General features: G+C 42.3%; 1 protein-coding gene across 1 annotated transcript in view; it reads left to right on the top strand.

Annotated features, from left to right (window-relative positions):
* The window catches only part of LOC126456583 (uncharacterized), a 454669-nt gene that overhangs the window by 100879 nt on the left and 334097 nt on the right, over nt 1-19693 (top strand). The window contains exon 3 of the mRNA XM_050092328.1: nt 1191-1382. Within this exon, the coding sequence (XP_049948285.1) occupies nt 1191-1382 (192 nt within the window). The remainder of the gene's footprint in view (nt 1-1190; nt 1383-19693) is intronic.

Raw genomic sequence — 19693 nt, 5'->3', positions numbered from 1 at the left:
GCACATTCTCCAGATCGCTCACCAAATGAAAACGTCTGGTCAATGGTGGCCGAGCAACTGGTTCGTCCCAATACGCCAGTCACTACTCTTGATGAACTGTGGTATCGTGTTGAAGCTGCAATGGCAGCTGTACCTGTACACGCCATCCTAGCTCTGTTTGACTCAATGCCCAGGTGTATCAAGGCCGTTATTACTGCCAGATTTCTCAGCATCTATGCAACCAAATTGCGTGAAAATGTATTCACATGTCAGTTCTAGTATAATATATTTGTCCTATGAATATCGGTTTATCATCTGCATTTCTTCTTGGTGTAGCAATTTTAATGGCCAGTTGTGTATACTAGCATTTACATTTACAATAGCTTTTTTCGTGTACCCCTTAGCTAGTGAACTTACGATGTTAATATATTTCCAAGAAAAATGTTTTGCCGAAATTTCGTTGCTCTACATTAAATATCGCTTGATGATGGGATTTTTTCCTTCTGTTTATATCCATGTCAGATCTGAAATTATTTTCTGTTGAAGGAAATTTATTCTCTATGCTGTAATGCTCTTAGGTGACTTTTTAATGATTTTAGACGCAAGATTGGTACAAAACCTTATACCCGTTGCCAAAATTATAATATGGATCAAAGCAACTAACTCTAAAATATATACTGTTGTAACAAAAATGGTTCAAATGGCTCTGAGCACTATTGGACTTAACATCTGATGTCATTAGTCCCCTAGAACTTAGAACTACTTAAACCTAACTAACCTAAGGACATCTCACACATCCATGCCCGAGGCGGTTCCAGATTGTAGCGCCTACAACCGCTTGGCCATCACTGTTGTAACAAATTAACTGATCATTCACTAACTGCCAAGCAAAATGGCAACAATAATATTCAGTTGTACTGTGGACTATAACTAATCAACTACTTACATGTATTCTGACTGGCACAAGCTGCTGCAAACTGCTACATTGACTTGATATATCTTTATAGTGATGTCCAACGGTTGCTAGCGCTTGTATATAGTATGAAATAACTGAACATTCACAACTGTGTATATGAGGTTTCCATAGTGGAATCATATTTCTGTTGCAGCTAAGACACACTAAAAGATGATGTACACAATTGTAGCCACAAGATCTTGAAGGGTTAAGGAATTTGTATAGGTGTGTAACGTGGAGTATCGCGCTGTTGCAGGTTTCCTGCGCCCGGAGTTCGGTCCGGACTCAGCGAGCAACCTGGGGCTGCTGGACCAGATAGCGGCGCTGCAGTGGATCAAGGACAACATCGCCGCCTTCGACGGCGACCCCACCAACGTGACGCTCATGGGTCACGACACGGGCGCCGCCTGCGTCAACCTGCTGCTCGTCTCGCCCATCACGGAGCAAGGTAAGCGCCCAGGCGGTCAAGTCCGAGGGAGCAGTGCCGAGGAGTTGGGAGCAGCCGGCGCAAGGTCGGACAGTAAGCCCCAAGGAGTCAGCGCGTTCATTAGTTTGGACTACACTAGGAGCTACAGTGTCTCGTTCTTTGATAGTGCGAGGGTTGTTCAGTATGTAACCTAACAAGATGTTAAATCTTCCAGCTTGTTAGACCGCATCCTGTTGGTCTTCAGTTTCCTCTTACACAGTCCACGTTTGAACCCTGTGCTGGAATACGAAAGAAGAGGAACCGCCTTCTCACTCTGTTATATTACCGTTAATTTCTGGATTTGCTGACCGCAGAATTCATTGGAAAAATTGGTATGAACGCACATTTTTCAGTCATAAAAAAAAACAAAGAAACCTTTTACTCGATCACCTCCACACTACGGATGTCTGTAAAGTGATGTGTGGCTGTTACTAAGTGCACATTATATGATCAAAAGTGTGGGGACCCCCTTATAATGTGGAACTGATCGTTACATATCGCGAGCGGTAGATCCACCAGTATAAAAGGATGCGAGGGTTATTGTGTTTTCAGTAGGGATGTGGTAACAGCAGAAAGGTTCGATCAGCAGAGCTCAGTGACTCTGAACGTGGAGTAGTCATTGGATATCATCCGAACAACAAATCCATCGGCAACATTTCAGTCGTTCCAAAGCTGCCCAAATTGACTGTTGGTAATGTGACTGTGAAGGAATGACCACAACTAAACCAAGACGAGGTAGACCACATGGAAGAGATAGCGGGGCAAAAATAGTCATTGCGGCAAAGTAGTCATAGGGGTTCTAACAACCCTACCACAACAAAGGTCAAAAATTAATTAAGATTGTAGTGTTGCTCACGCTGCTAAATATTGCATTTTCGGGCAACAACAAAGTTATATTATGTGGCAGGTGTCATTAGAGCACAGTTAATAAAGTCATTTTATGAAATGATGGATACACTAGGCACTCATCTTTACGTGTTTCCCACGCTGGTCTCGTTGTGAACTCATGGCTCAATCGTCGAAAATCTAGGTGGTAATGATTCCAAACTCGGGTGCAAAGAGGCCTAGGTGTTATTCTGCGATATTCAAAAGTTTTATAGATGTGTTTCATAAACCATTCTTGAAGATTAAACTTTTGCAAGTTAGCACAATGGTGATGTAAAAAAGTAATCAGCACTCCGAATTTAAGTTACACTTCTTCTTTATTATTTTTGTTGCAATATCAAGTAACTCACAAAACATCAGTTCAAAATATAAAACGTACTTGAAAATATCTCACTCACTGTTAAAGTTCACATTTTATAAACTGACTACAATTTGTGTCTTTTCAACATGACGACCAAGACTTGACTCTCTAATAACCGCTTACGCGCCCAAAAATCAGAGTTACTAGTACGATAAAGATCATAGTGACAAACGAAAGAATACACACAAGAATAATATCATTGCAGCATAAACATATCGATGTATCAAAGTACCTCTACATTAATGAAATCAAATCTGAATGTTGTCTCAGAAATATGTTAACTACTTTACAGAAACACAGTAGAATATTGCTGGTATCGAGAGGTTGAGGTGAGGTGCCGCAATGGTTACGTAATTCAAGTACCATTACAGGGTGGTGGTGAGACCAAACTGCTGAGGTCGTCAGTCCCTAGGTTTACACACTACTTTATCTAAGTTAGACTTACGCTAAAGACAACACACACACCCATGCCCGAGGAAGGACTCGAACTTCTGACGGGGGTAGCCGCGTGAACCATGGCAAGCCGCCCTACGCAGCACGGCTACCCCGCGCTGTTGGTCGTGGGAGTCCTGGGGGCTAGATGGTGCTCACAGGGTGCGGGAATTCCTATAACTTATTCTACCTGGAGGATCCAATCACCCTATGAAGCCTAAATCTTCTGTTGTGTTACTCCTTTGAGTTGTGGATTTCAGTTACCCTTATGTAAGGTAATTGGTTAATTTGAGTATTGCTGTGGAGAGGAAACGTGCATGTCTTTTTTAACGAAATTCCTGACTCCATAACCGTACTTTAATTACTGAAAGTTCGGTCATGGTATTAGAGGGTATAAAGCTTTTATGTAAAGGCTTCATTGATGGGAAAGTGGCCATCTCGACGACGGCTTCTGGCTAATTTTGTATAACGGGAAATGTAAAAGCAGGAGCCGTAAGAAGGGCTCCGCAACCATATTTACAGCAGGTTCTTGTAACCGTGAACTAGAAAAGAGACGAAAAGGAAAACAAAAGGAAGTTTTCGTGGGAGTACTGGGAGCTAAACGGTGAGGGAATTCCTGTAACATATTCTACCTGGAGGATCCAATCACCCTATGAAGCCTAAATCTTCTGCTGTGTCACTCCCCCGAGTTGTGGATTTCAGTTACCCTAATGTACGGTAGTTGGTTAATTGGCATATTGCTGTGGAGAGGAGATGTGCATGTTTTTCTAATGAAATTGTTGATTCCCTAACAGTACCTTAATTACGGCCATGGTATTAGAGAGTATAAAGCTTTTATGTAAAGGCTTCATTGCTGGAAAAGTGGCCTCTCGACGACGGCTTCTGGCTACTTTGTATAACGGGAAAAGTAAAAGCAGGGGCCGAAAAGAGGGCCCCGCAGCCATACTTACAGCAGGTCCTTATAAAAGTGTATTAGAAAAGAGAAGGAAAGTAAACCAAAAGGAAGAAAAAGCGGAAAACAGTTGCAGAGAAGAAAGATAGTAAAAGGAAGACTGTGAAGAGCAGGAAAACCAACCCCAGAAGAGCTATTTTTCACGACAACGATCAAGACAGAGAGTGCATATACTGCGGAAAAATGTTTTCAAATTCAAGGCCAAAAGAGCAGTGGATTTAACGCCGATTGTACTCCCTCTGATCCCCCAAACTTTCTTCAGGAGTTCAGGGACGCAGTTTGACTTTCATGTTATGTGTAATTAGAATCAAATTTCACATTGAAATATACACTGAAGCGCCAAAGAAACTGGAACAGGCACACGTATTCAAATACAGAGATTTGTAAACAGGCAGAATGCGTCCCTGCGGTCACCATCGCCTATATAAACCAACAAGTGTCTGACGCAGTTGTTAGATCGGTCACTGCTGCTACAACGGCAGGTCATCATGACTTAAGCGAATCTGAACTTGGTGTTAATAGTCGGCGCACGAGCGATAGAGCACAACATCTCCGAGGCAGCCATGTAGTGTGGATTTTTCCGTACGATCATTTCACGAGAATATCGTGAATATCAGGAAGCCGGTAAAATATTAAATCTCCGACATCGCTACGGTCGGAAAAAGATCCTTCAAGAAGGGGACCAATGACAACTGAAGAGTATCGTTCAATGTGACAAATTGCTGCAGATTTCAATGCTGGCCGTCAACATCGACGCGCAAGTCGCCGAAGTGGCGTCAAATCGAAAGACTTGCACCAGGCGGGCGGTCTACCCGACTGGAGGCCCTCGTCACACGCCATTATTATTATAACAAGTGTCAGAGAGCGAACCATTCAAAGGCCAACTCGTGTACCCTTGACGATTGGACGACATAAAGCTTTGCTACTCGCCTGGGCCCGTCAACACCGACATTGGACTATTGATGACTGGAAACATGTTGACTGTTCGGACGAGTCTTGCTTCAAATTCTATTGAGGACGTCTACGGGTATGGAGATAACCTCATGAATCGATAAACCCTGCATGTCAGCAGGGGACTGCTCAAGCTCGTGGAGGCTCTGTGATGGTGTGGGACGTGTGCAGTTCGAATGATTGGGACTTCTGATATGTCTAGATACGTAATTAAGCATCCTGTCTCATGATCTGCCTCCATTCACGTCCATTGTGCATTCCGATAGGCCTGGGCAATTCCAGCAGGACAATGCGACACCACACACGTCTAGAATTCCTACAGAGTGGCTCCAGCAACACCCTTCTGAGTTGAAACACTTCAGCTGGCTACCAAACTCCCGAGACATGAACTTTATTGAGTTTATCTTCGATGCCTTGCAACGTGCTGTTCAGAAGACATCTCCCACCACCTCGTACTCCGACGGATTTAAGGACAGCCCTGCAGGATTCATGGTGTCAATTCCCTCCAGCACTACTTCAGACATTAGTCGAGTCTACGCCACGTCCTGCTGCGGCACTTCTACGTGCTACGCAATATTAGGCAGGTGTACCACTTTCTTTGGCTCTTCAGTGTATCTAGTTCTTCTTAAAGCAGTTTTTATATATATTTTTTTTTTTTAATTTAAGGCTTAGTAGTAGCTTTGCCCGCTTATTTCTGGCAATGTGTCCATTTTGCCACATTGTGAAAAATGAATTGTTTACGTACTTAATTTGATCCTAAGCTAGTTAAACTAGTCGATAATACGCTTCAGTGGTGGCAGATTACAATCGTCCTTTTCTGTGCATTGCCGTCTATTGCTGCTTTGCTTAAAATACAGGAATATCTTAGCCTTGCCACTCTGGCTCGCTCTCCCTACTGACAGACAGTGATCGTCAAAAAATGCGGATGATGACGATGACGTTTGGTTTGTGGAGCGCTGAACTGCGCGGTCATCAGCGCCTGTACAAATTCCCAATTTTTACACATTCCAATTTTTTTGCAGTCCAGTCTACCCACTCACGAACGATGATGATCATCATGATGATGATGATGGAATGATGAGGACAACACAAACACACAGTCCCCGGGAAGAGAAAATCCCCAAACTTGCCGGGAATCTAACTCGGGACCCCGTGATCCAGACCACGAGCTACGAACAAGAGAATTATGGAGGATGTTCGTAAATAGCCGTATGAAGTGAGGGGAAGGAATCAATCCTTAGTCCCAAAGTTCTACCAGCAGTCCCTCTAGCATAATGAGTGTGCAGAGGGAATTAAAAATTATGGGCTACAGTGGTCGAGCAGATCTTTATGAGACACAAATTTCGGTAGTCAGCGCTAAGTGACACTTGAGGTGGTGTTGACAGCAACGCCACTGGAGCCAATTACTGGAAACCAGTGATTTGAAGTGACGAATCACTCTATATTTTGCAAAATCCGTTGGAAGGGGTTTGATTTAGCGAGTGCCAGGAGAACAGTAGGTGTCTCGTGTGTAGTGCAAACAGTGAAGTACGGAGGAAGTGGTTTTAAAGAATGGAATTGTTTTTCTTGGTTAACACGTGATCGCATTGATGCGCTTGAGAAATCGCTAGGTATGGAAGGACTTGACTAATGCGTGCTGCATACGGTAGAGGAACAGTTCGAAGACGGCGACTGTATCAGCGTGATAGCACACTCTGCCACTAAGCAGTTTCTGTGAGGCTACGGTTTGTGGACAATATTATTCCTAAAATGGCACTGGTCTGCTCAGTGCTCAGAGTCACGACATGAAACCAATGTAGTACCTTTGTGATGAGTTAGAACGTCGACTTCGCTCTAGATCCCAGCATTACTATCTTCTCTCGTTTCCGTTCTTGAAGAAGACTGGCAAAAACCTATTTAAAGAATGCGAGAAGTGAGAATACCTAAAATAATATAAAAAAACGCACATCAAGGAAAAAGGAACGTCGGGATTCCTAAGAAGAGCTGAAAACGTAGCTGCAGTTGAAATTGGAACCGGGAAGGACGCCGAAAAGAAACTGGATATGATAATGATGCGGAAATAGAAAGGGCGATCTCAGTCTTAAAAAGCTGTAGGCACACGAAGGCAGCTGTCCCGTTCATGAAACGCCATTAACGGGTAAGCTTGCGCTGCCGTGCGCCTCAGTACCTAGAACACTATACAGGGTTATTACAAATGATTGAAGCGATTTCACAGCTCTACAATATCTTTATTATTTGAGATATTTTCACAATGCTTTGCACACACATACAAAAACTCAAAAAGTTTTTTAGGCATTCACAAATGTTCGATATGTGCCCCTTTAGTGATTCGGCAGACATCAAGCCGATAATCAAGTTCCTCCCACACTCGGCGCAGCATGTCCCCATCAATGAGTTCGAAAGCATCGTTGATGCGAGCTCGCAGTTCTGGCACGTTTCTTGGTACAGGAGGTTTAAACACTGAATCTTTCACATAACCCCACAGAAAGAAATCGCATGGGGTTAAGTCGGGAGAGCGTGGAGGCCATGACATGAATTGCTGATCATGATCTCCACCACGACCGATCCATCGGTTTTCCAATCTCCTGTTTAAGAAATGCCGAACATCATGATGGAAGTGCGGTGGAGCACCATCCTGTTGAAAGATGAAGTCGGCGCTGTCGGTCTCCAGTTGTGGCATGAGCCAATTTTCCAGCATGTCCAGATACATGTGTCCTGTAACGTTTTTCTCGCAGAAGAAAAAGGGGCCGTAAACTTTAAACCGTGAGATTGCACAAAACGCATTAACTTTTGGTGGAATGCGAATTTGCTGCACGAATGCTTGAGGATTCTCTACCGCCCAGATTCACACATTGTGTCTGTTCACTTCACCATTAAGAAAAAATGTTGCTTCATCACTGAAATTAAGTTTCGCACTGAACGCATCCTCTTCCATGAGCTGTTGCAAGCGCGCCGAAAATTCAAAGCGTTTGACTTTGTCATCGGGTGTCAGGGCTTGTAGCAATTGTAAACGGTAAGGCTTCTGCTTTAGCCTTTTCCGTAAGATTTTCCAAACCGTCGACTGTGGTACGTTTAGCTCCCTGCTTGCTTTATTCGTCGACTTCCGCGGGCTACGCGTGAAACTTGCCCGCACGCGTTCAACCGTTTCTTCGCTCACTGCAGGCCGACCCGTTGATTTCCCCTTACAGAGGCATCCAGAAGCCTTAAACTGCGCATACCATCGCCGAATGGAGTTAGCAGTTGGTGGATCTTTGTTGAACTTCGTCCTGAAGTGTCGTTGCACTGTTATGACTGACTGATGTGAGTGCATTTCAAGCACGACATACGCTTTCTCGGCTCCTGTCGCCATTTTGTCTCACTGCGCTCTCGAGAGCTCTGGCGACAGAGACCTGAAAGCGGCTTCAGCCGAACAAAACATTATGATTTTTTCTACGTATCTGTAGTGTGTCGTGACCATATGTCAATGAATGGAGCTACAGTGAATTTATGAAATCGCTCCAATCATTTGTAATAGCCCTGTATAACAGAGCGAAACCAGACGTCTTAGACTTGTAACGTGGAAGGTAGAAGTTCTCAGAACCGGCCATGGTGGGGGTTAACATTAAAGTGCAGCTGCCTTCGCTGAATTCTAAGTAGCGGGACCCATGTGGGAGGAAGCATCGAGGTCCGGGCGGAGGACAACTGAGATACCTGCAGAACTGACAGAGTAAATCTGGCACTAAAGTCACCACCATTCCGTGCTCAGTTACACAGGGTGAGTCTTACCGGCTAAATAGAAAAGTTGCCTTCATTTATTGTAAGATTTCCTCTCTTTTCGCAGTCGCATTTATACAAGTAATGTACAGGTGTAGCAAAAGATGTGGAAACACGAAACACACACATTACTGTGTCTAATACAACGTAGAAAAATCGTTGACATTGAAAACGGCTTCCAGACATCACGGAACGGATAAATGCAAGTCCTGTATGATATTGAGCATACTAAATAATGGCAATTCCAGGTAACGACGATGGAGGTGGGTATCGGTATGCACCCTTCTCTCCAAATTACACCACAAACGCTCAATGTTACTGATATCTGAACACTGTTGTGGTCAGGGGTGACGTGACGATTCATCCCAAAAGCAGTGCTGGAAGAGGCTTGCTGTGTGGACAAGGACCGTGTCATCTTGGAACACAGCATCAGCAATGGGGAACAAATATTGTTCTGTGGGAAGCACCTGATCTGCCAAATGTTTGACAGTAATGCGACTCTGCAAGTAACCATGGAGCATACGGATTACCGATATGGTTGCCCAAATTATCACCGAACCCTCACTATGTTTTGGGACGTAAACACTGCCACAATTTGGAAATAATGTGAAACAAGGCTCATCCGAACTGTCACTTTCTTCCATTTCTCCAAGGTCCAGTCCAGTTTATATGACTACGGCACCATATTTGCCAGATATCCTATACCACTGATGAGTTTAGTACGCCTTTTGACTTAGCGGATAATGTTTTTCCGGGTTGCCCGTGTGCGATATAAATCTTCGATACAGTGCCTTTTGAAAGTCCAGACACTTCAGCTCCAGTGGGTGCGGAAGCACTCATCATACGAACGCTAACAATTTGCCCACGTCCCCATTAACTTAGCTTCGACATACGCACCCACTGCACGGAACTCTTTTCTGACGACGACTGACACTTGAAGCGTATTGAGGACATTTTTCTGGCCTTCGCAGTCAAATATAACAGCACAACCCTCAGGCTTGGGTCGTATCTGCATTTATGTTCAAGCATGCATTTCTCGCGGTTTTTCCTTGTCAAAATCCTGTAGATTAAAACAGTCTTTTGGAACCGTAGTAAGAGTCATGTTTAGACCACGGCCTAAATAAGACTTTAACTACAATCGCAAAAGATTGCTATAATCTATATTTCTTGCATCCGAATACGTCTAGAAAGGGTAATTATATATCCGGCGGGTTTCACTAAGTTATATCGGACGATGAGTAAGTTTGTGTAATTTATGATGTTTATAATTCCCCAATTATGACACCGGCAATGGTTTTTTCCTTCTTTTTCTGTGGAAATACTCGATTTTATTCTGACACTAAAAAGAGCTTTAAGATTTAAAAATACAGAAAGCGTAGAACTCAATGAAATAGGAGCAACGAACGCCGCAAACCTGTCTTGCCGTCAGGAGGAGCGGTCCGTACCTCATGTGAGCAAACCCGTGCCTCAGGCACGGTTTCGTGTTTGTATCATTGTGACTGTAATATCACGTGTTCACAATACTGACGTAAGAGTTTACAGCCTTCACGCTACAAAGCGATTCTGGGCCGACGTTACTGCACGCGGAATTTCATCCGGATTTATCGGAGCGCAGACAGGTGCTGCACGGCAAGTGATGTCTTCTGGATTCGTGTTTCCTTTTGACATCTTCATTTAAATTTCTCCACACAGAAAATGCCAGAAGTGCACGCACAGAGCACGCATGCCATTTTGTGTTTCGCGAAGACAGATCCATTTCCCTCAAAATCTTCTGTTGAGATGGATTTTAATTACCTACGTGAAGTGGACCAGACATCCGTCTTGGGTGGTACCACACGGATGTCTTACGTCCCGTAGAGTACCTTGTTGGTGAATGCAGTTACTTGTGCCTTCTAGATGGGATCAGTGATACGAGTGCTCAAAATCCCATACCATGCGTTAACCACTACTGTAATTTATCGGCTTCTCTCAGCCAACGTGAATTTACTACTGACCAGTAGTGCATATTGCGAATGTTGATTTGTCCATGTAAACACTGCTGCACTCGTAGACATAATCTCGCATAGAGTCACAGAATGACTTTGCAGTTTTGTATTCGCTATCCGTATGATTTTAACCAGTATGAATATCGTTGCCTTGAAGGTTTTGCTGGAGTGAAATGCTTTGCAATGTACTAGTACTCGCTGAGCACCCCTTCGGCTTATCCATTCAGCACAACAAAGCTATCTCATAGTGACATGTGCCATATATATTACCACTGATAAGTATAAGGGTCCTTTTATAAACTTAAATAATTGTCTCCTTATGTCAGAAAAATCGGCACATTTGCCGCTACACGTTAGCGAAAACAACACCCCTATATATCTTGGTCTGCATATGTTTAAGGTACTCTGCCTTAGCTGTGGTACTGACAACGACGTCACTGTGAAAGCCTCCTACTTATTTTGTGAGCTAAAACGAGTACATAAAAGACGCAACTTCAACAAAATACCCTGAAAGTATTCCCCTTATTTAAGATTTGACCCAAGAATAATCATTAACACTATATAACCTCACTTTAACTGAAATATTCAGCAGTAAAGAATGCTTTCGTTGCACACCGGAGAGTAAAAGTAGAGCGTGCACGAACATTTAAATGAACGTAGTACGTAAAAATACACCCTCTAACTTCCTGGCACTGCCTACAAGTTCCATTATGAGTCGCCCTGTAGGCAGATCACGTGAAGTGAGGATGTTGGACTACAGTTTGTAAGCCTAACGCCTGTCCATCACAAACGACATGAAATATAATAGCCTAGTCAAACACAGTCTGGATCAGTTTCAACTCTCAAAGTCTTTCCAATACTGATTTACCTCTCTGGCTGTAATATACATACAAGGAATTCAAAATATTTCTGTTGATGGCCACTCGCTCTTGAATTATGATTCCGCGGAAGGCAGAATATTCGTGGTAGGTTGTTCTCAGGTCAAATAGCGCGTCACGTAAAAATATACGAGCACATAGAAACAGTTTTATCAGTTATTGTGGGGTGAAAATAAATCGGAAGCACTAATATAATTGCTTGTTGTTAATCATTAATAAGCAGTGAAAACAACAAAACTACATTTGACCGATGGTGGACCTAATCTAGAATAATCGGAACAGTATTAAAATAGTGGAATGCTATGAATTCGTTAGGCTACTGTCATGGGTGGACAATTGAAACATAGATGTTGTTCCGTGAACGTTGAACCTAAACTCTCTCTCCTTGAAGAGAGAATATGTCTCGACACGACGTAACTTACATCTGTAACCTTGAAACCATTGCTCACCAAATGTTAGGCCAACGTTCAATAGCAAAGCCACGATCTCACCATAGTTCTTGCAGGTTACAGCGTGGAAGTGAGCATCGAAAAGTAACATCGACTTAATACAGGCAGCGTCATCACGGCGCACGTGGCCTCAACGACTCTACCAAAGAAAGCCAGCTCCGAATAATGCGCAGACCTAACACCACCAAAGAGTAGAAACTGTCTCTGTCTGGCGATCACAGGAGCATGCAGCCACCGAACTTTACCACAAGAATATATGGCTAGTCAATCAACTATCCTTCCAAAGCTATCGACTAGAGGTACACCTTCACTTAAGTAGCAAAAAACTGTAGTATGTGTAGCAGTCGAGGACCAGAGTACTGAATGTACTTGCATTAGTTTCGCCACTTATAACCCAGGTAACAATAAATTATCTGAAAACAGACTTTTAATGAACGGCCTTCAGCAGGTCCTCAGTACAATGGGATACAAGACAATGTTTTCGTCCCACACCTACCAAACCAGCTTCGATCTCGCGATGGCCTGTTTCTATGCTGAGTTTGCAGTCGCAGTCTTTACTGAGGGTGTTACCAGATATTTCGACCATCTATAGTTTCTCATATTCGGCTAAAAACAGAAATCAGAAGTCTCAGAAAAAAGCCGGAATTAATACATTGCAAAATACTTGCCAGCTCTAAAGATCGGCAGGTCTCGTTACTACCAGATGCATCCGTATTCAAGAAAGAGGTTGAATTAATAGTAGAAAGACGGCGCAGAGATTACATCGCTATGGTGCGTCCTTCGTTTGCTAATGGTTCCAGTGTGATCACAGCCGATAGTGACGTATCCTGATGTAGCTCACTGAGAGAGAAATTCACAATATTAAAATTTATATGCAAATGATCAACGGAGATCAAAAGATGTGGAAGCGTAACAGATTCCTTAATATGATGACTAGGAAAACAAGTCTCGAACAAAGAAGAAACACGAATATATGTTCGATGAGCTACTATCATAACATACCAAAACTCAATGAGAAATACTTCGCATGTACATTACATTTTTACACATGATGAAATGCAGACTGAACAGCGTGAGAACAACTTCAATCATGATCTAAAGAATTATCGGCAAAAACAACTTAGTTGGTAAGGAAAATTATAATTGATGTTTCCGTTGGAGATCTCAAGAACAATTTCAAAATATATAAAAGCACTCCAGCAGCTGTATACAATTTTCATGACGAAACCACTGCCTATTTTTAAGTATTGTAATACTGAACATATTGCGTCAAAATGCTCAAAAACTACATGACGCTAGGTGTATTAGTATTATATGCATAACAAAAAAAATGACACGTTATTGAGAGTGTTGTGCTTTCATTTGGTACATGAAGTAATAGTAAAATTCATTCCTTTAATCGTCTGAAAGTTATATTATTTGTTAGCTTACCGTCTCTCATGGAAATGTCACACGTTTTTATACTATAATACTAAAATACAGCTAGACTATAACTCTCGCTGCTGACACGGGTAACAGCATCATGGTGTAAGGTGAGAGCCCAGCCGACGTCGCATATAGTGGCACGTGGGTACGTCACTGATGATATGTCCATGAAATAATGCTCTGAAATATCCTGCCTTCCACATTCAGTCTTCGTCTATCATTTACAATGCCTGATGACTTCTCCAGTACGATTCAATTCAACTACCTCTCATGACGGGCTGGGAGGAAGTGCCTAGTCTTTAACGAGATGAGTAACTCTAATTGAATGTTTTACATATGGAACTGTATTAATAATTAACATCTCTCACAGCTCCATACGATTCATACGAACTCACCTGTCCCGTGAGTCAGCTCCCCTTGTACTCTGGTGATACTAGTAGATATGTGCCTGGGTTTGTATTACGTGTATACGATCTGTGTACAACAGCAGCTGATGTTACAGTAGAGAAAGTTTATCTGCAGCCGAGGTCGCCAAATTAGATTATTTTAGGCTTTATTGTGTTCCAAATCAGAGTGTAGTGTCTGCCGACAAACTGAATGTTGGAAAAATTTGCGTAAGTTCCTAACACAGGTGTAGTTACCAAAGATATTGGTACAGCATTCTCATGTACTGGGGTATGTTAGGTGTAGAAATTGTGAGTTACTAGTACTCATGCTTTGTACGAAATAAAGTTTAAGCACTAGTGACAATGGGTGATGCATGACTCAGTTTATAACTGTGGCTTGATAAAGTCATAGGGTCGAGCAACACATCACTGCTTTCATGCCCAGCAGCTAAACTCGCAGCAGGAAATATTTGTAAACTGTGTTCTTAGTGTAATTCTCCAAGCATTCTCATGCAATTCGAATTTTTAAATAAAAACGAGTTGCAATAAAATCGAATAGTAATAATAACAACAATAACGGAATTGTATCCTGCTGAATAAATCATTAGTCCACACAAAAGTATTTAAAGTTGAATGAACTGATCATTTATTCAGTCACAAAAAGCAATGAAATCGTTAAAATGGTGCTCCTTCAGTAAGTCACTAACATGAAAATATAAAAAAATATTTTCAAATGCAATAAAGTTTCCATGTGTGTGTAATTAGAATGGTAGCAGATTCATCAAATATTGTTTAAGTATCCCTGGTACGCAAAAGACAGTCCCATTCAGTTAAATACAAAATATTGCTGATAAATACATAAGTCTACTATTTGCCATCAGCATATCAAGACTTGCGAAATCATTAACAGATTTCGCATTCTGTCCAGTATCAGTTCCAAAATCCAACCTGGATAATTGATTCCTCATGAAATGTTAAAAGTCCTAGCCATCTCCCAATGTTTGAGGCCCACCTGGCTGGGGATTTTTCAAAATATGAACCAACAACTAGAAATTTAAGACTAATCAATTAAAACATGAATGTAGTTAATGCAAGCTTATGAAAGAAAAATTTGTTAAAATATGTAGAACAGTAAAGTTGGCCAGTTCAATAGATAGATCTCTTGATGCTTTATTCAGTGATGGTATCAAATATTATACACAAATTACCACTTTCAAATTACGAATGTCCTTCAGGCCAAATTAAAATTTCATTAAATAAACTAGAAATCAAGTAACACTCTAGATGTATGTAGGGATAGGTATAAGGATTGCCATGCTGTATTCATTCTTATGTAACTCCGGAGAATATGATGATCTGATGCACTCACATAATTAAAAAGATATAAAATATATATTAACTCAATATATAAAATAAGTGTAATAGTGTTTCTTTCAGGCATGATAGCCATTGTCCTAAGACATCATCCACTACCTTATTTGTCAGTTATTAATTTTTAACAGTTTTTGGAAGATTATTCGTTTATTGTAGTTTTCGTGATATTTAAAAATTAACATTTCAATGCATGCACCTCAGTGCGGTGTACATGCTGCTGTGATCGGTTTTGTCTTGCAATGAAACTGTGGATTACTACTGAATTTCGAAATATTTAAAAGCAGTCATATTCTGCCATGTTGTGAACACCGCCATCTTTGGAGCCACATACACTTGGACCACGCTGTCCAGATGGCTAAACATGGTCCTCCGGAGGTCATAGGGGTTGAGGCCCCTATGACCTCCGGAAGACCGCCGATTACCTGCCGCTGGGTGTCCCTTTGCCGGCAAATCCGTGGTTTAGCATGACAATCCAATGGCTCCCCTCACCTTTGTCTCACCAGCCGAACAAATACTTACAATACCATGACTTGATAACTTTTATTTGATTTAATTCTCGCTTATTATGCAGTATCACTCGCATTTTTTGAAAATTTTATGACATGTTTCGATCACTGTGGATCGTCTTCAGATCTAAATAGTCGAACTGACAAGACATGTTGCAGACACATCTACCGAGATCTGAAGATGATCCAGAGATCTCGCAACATGTATACAGTTAAACTTTTGAAACTGAAACTGAACAGTAATTGCAAATAACGAGTATTTTAAATATCTGTACAGTTGCTGTTTCGCTCGAGACGAATTGTTCGGCTACATTGAGACGTTTTATTTGGTTGATAGCTCGCCAGCATATGGATTATGATCCACGTCTATTACGAAGGTATGGAAGGATTTAGCATTCCATTGATGAAGAGATATTTAATGACGAATAATTGTATCTGACTGTCGCCATTCTTTCACAAGTAATCTGGACTACTGGTTTCTAATCAGCTAATCACTGTGTGAGATCTTTGGTTGTCGATCTTGTACCCTGTGAATTCGAAGTAGCAGACTGAGAATAAAATCTTCTCGGTTTTCAAGCGGCCTGAATTCGAATAAAATTCTGGAGCTTTCGATGGCCATCTCCGCTATCGAAAGCTCAAGAATATTATTCGAACTGATGCGTCTTGAAAATTGAGAAGATTTTATTCAGACACGCCGCCGTGAAAGACTCCAAGGACAAGACACTGAGATTCCCAGAACTGAATTATACAGAGGATATATCGCACTCGTGTAGTAGTTCTTCTCAAATTATTTAGAAGGAGCATTACACGTAGAGATGAGTAATGGCAGAGATAGAGGATCGGATTAGAGGCTGACCATCAAACATAGGTTGTCTTATAACTGATAAATAACCATTTTGGTTTTTTTATACTGTAGCCTCGTACTTATATATTACGATACATCATACTTTTCTTTATTCTATTGGTATTACTGATGCACGTCAAAGTGTGGCGTTACGGTTGTGCCAATTGAAGACTTTTCGTGCAGTATTACGAACTGTTACAATTGTGAACTATTCTTTTGCTTTTCACAAGCTGCACATTTAAAAATGAAAATGTAAAGACCGCGGATCCCGAAATCTCCACAACATATTTTTCTTCTTGCTGAATTATTGTGCTTTTACTCTTTCCGAGTATTTTACTTTTTCCCTCCCGACGTCCATTTCCAGAGAAACACAAAATTTGCTCTTAATCCGGGCTCCTGAAACGCACAAAACTGCGGCCACGGGGTGGAGCTTTATCAGATGATTTTTATCCTCTCGGCACTGAGAGCTCTCCACAGTGGCTTAGCTCGAGCCGTTCTTTTTTCCATGAGATAATGTCCATTAAAACGTACATCACAATGTGAAAAAAATATTTTTAATGGCCGTGCATTCTTGTACAAAAATCCCTCATTTGCATAGGCGTAAACTCCGCTCATAAAAAACCGCTCAGGCGTTGCTCGTTAAATACAGGCATCTTTTACCGGATTCACAGATCTGAGGAAGGAATCTGGATCGCTGTTTCCTGTGAAGTCTTCTGAAATTAATAGGAAGCAGGTATATTTTACTACGTCACTTCATTTAGCCTATATTCCGGTGTAATCGCCGTATGCTGTATTAATGATTCTCACCGTTCTTCCTTCCCCTTTCCAACACCATCTCGCAACTTTTTTCTCATTTTTCTCCACCCTTTCCATCCACATTCGTATTCTGCAACCCACTGTTAAGTGCATGGCAGAGGGTACTTCCAACTGTACTAGCAATAGGACTTTTTCTGTTCCTTACGAAGCGTAGGAAAAAATGTTGAAATGTTTATATGCGCGCCTTAATTGGCCTAACCTTGGCCTCGCCTCTGCTGCAGGACCGATACGTAGGGGGTTATAGTAAGAGGATGGTTTTATAAGTCTGATAAAAAAGAAAGAAAATATGTTTAAATGATAATTAATTGAAACCCTCAGCTGCCGACAAGTGTTGTTAATATACCTCGATGGGGACAGTTGAAAATGTGTGCCCCGACCAGGACTCGAACCCGTGATCTCCTGCTTACATGGCAGACGCTCTATCCGGCATTTTTTTTCACAGCTTTTTTTTTTACCCCTAGACCCCCTTTTTTTTATAAGACTCCAATTCTACTTGTTTCTCCGTCCAGTAAACAAAAATGAGTCTCCTTCGTCTTGTTGGCGAAGAAGCAATCTTTTGGAACAAATTTTTTTTTCCAAAGCCAAACTCAAATTTCTTTATTCCTTTAAGAACAAATTGTGAGGAATAAATAAGGAAAAGTTTTTTTTTCCCAAAAGAAAACAAAGACTCCAATTCTACTGGTTTCTCCGTCCAGTAAACAAAAATGAGTCCTTCGTCTTGTTGGCGAAGAAGCAATCTTTTGGAACAAAAAAAAGTTTCTCAAAGCCAAAATCAAATTTCTTTTTCCTTTAAGAACAAATTATGAGGAATAAATAAGGAAAAGCTTTTTAAGTCGTCGTGCGACTTGTAGTTAAAGTCCAGTTCTTATAGGAGCTCCTGAAGTGTATCCGCCTACAGCATGCCAGCTCGTCCAAACGTGTATTCTCATAGCGTAGGCGTGGGTTCTGGGTAGCAGATCTATTCAGTTCGGTTCAGTTTATACAGTTTTCAGCTTCTCAGGGCTTGGACGTTCCAGCTACTAGGTGGGTCATCGAAAGTGCTCCGTAAGAAATTGGAAAAATATTGTTTATAGCGTGGGTTGCGTATCAGGACGCAATGTCGTTCGTTGAGATAAGTCCAATATCCTAGCGTAGACTTGTCGCCAGAAGTAAAAAGATAGCGGATCGTGTGACCACAGATCCAATTCACAGAGTTAGTTTTGGTGGAGGGCTAGAAAGTCTTATCTGGGTACAAAAGCATGTGGACGTCGATCTGAGCCGGTGTCTGGCGAGTAAGAAACGCCAAAATTCGCCGCGCAAGTGTCCAGACGTCTAGCGCTGTGCCACAGTGGAACCGGTGGACATCCGTGTCATCCACTCCACAGTGGGTGCAGAGGGATGAATCGGCGAGATGGATGCGGTGCAGACGATTTCGGTTAACTTGTTTGCCATTCACGGTGATGTACCATGCTGATTGAACGTCTGATTCGAGAAAACGCTCATGGATCGCCTTCCATATGTGGCGCCACACGTACTGTGGATACTTAAGTTCCATGGGGTTGGACGGGCGGCACTGTTGTAACAATTCGGAGACTGTTTTCGTGAGGTACAAACGTGTAAGTGGTAAGGACCGGTAGATATAACTGAACTCCAGGAAAAATCGTTGGATGTAATAAAAGGGGGTTGGAATGGTCGATACCAGTACTGGGGCGGACAAGGAGGTCGGTGCAAAGTTGTGAAGCAGGAGGCTAGTAAGGCTCTGGGGGCAACTATGCCAAAGTTTTAGTTGGGAGCTGACGTATAGTGCCTTGACACGAGTCGGCACGTGGATGAGTCCCACCCCGCCACGATCTCGTGACAGTGCAAGGGATTCATACTGCACCTTGAATAACATCCCCGAGCTGACGAAGGAGCCGAAAGCCATCAACAGTCGTCGCGCCAGGAGATTTGGGACTGGTAATACTTGAGTCACGTGTGGTATACGGGAAGCATGATACATGTTCACGTATTGCGCGTGTTGGATAACGTCGAGAGCTCGTAGCCGGTGATCTGCGAGATTTGCTCTGATTGTCTGTAGCAAGCGTCTACCATTGATAGTCGCTGAGCGGCGCAGGTCTGCTGTGAAATCAAGTCCAAGACACCGTATGGTGGCGGCGACACTAAGGGGGGCAGCGCATCTCACCGGCAAGCCCTCACCAATGAGCAGGACTTTGGATTTGGACACGTTGAGGCAGCTCCCCGACGCTTCTCCGTAAGTCGCCACCCATGTCAGTGCTGCTCGTACTTCATCTTCACTGCGCAGATATAGTACTATGTC

Source organism: Schistocerca serialis, chromosome 2, assembly GCF_023864345.2.
Source record: "Schistocerca serialis cubense isolate TAMUIC-IGC-003099 chromosome 2, iqSchSeri2.2, whole genome shotgun sequence".
Lineage (NCBI taxonomy): Eukaryota > Metazoa > Arthropoda > Insecta > Orthoptera > Acrididae > Schistocerca > Schistocerca serialis.
The sequence above is the reverse complement of the archived record's forward strand: the minus strand, read 5'-3'. Positions and strand labels throughout refer to the sequence as shown.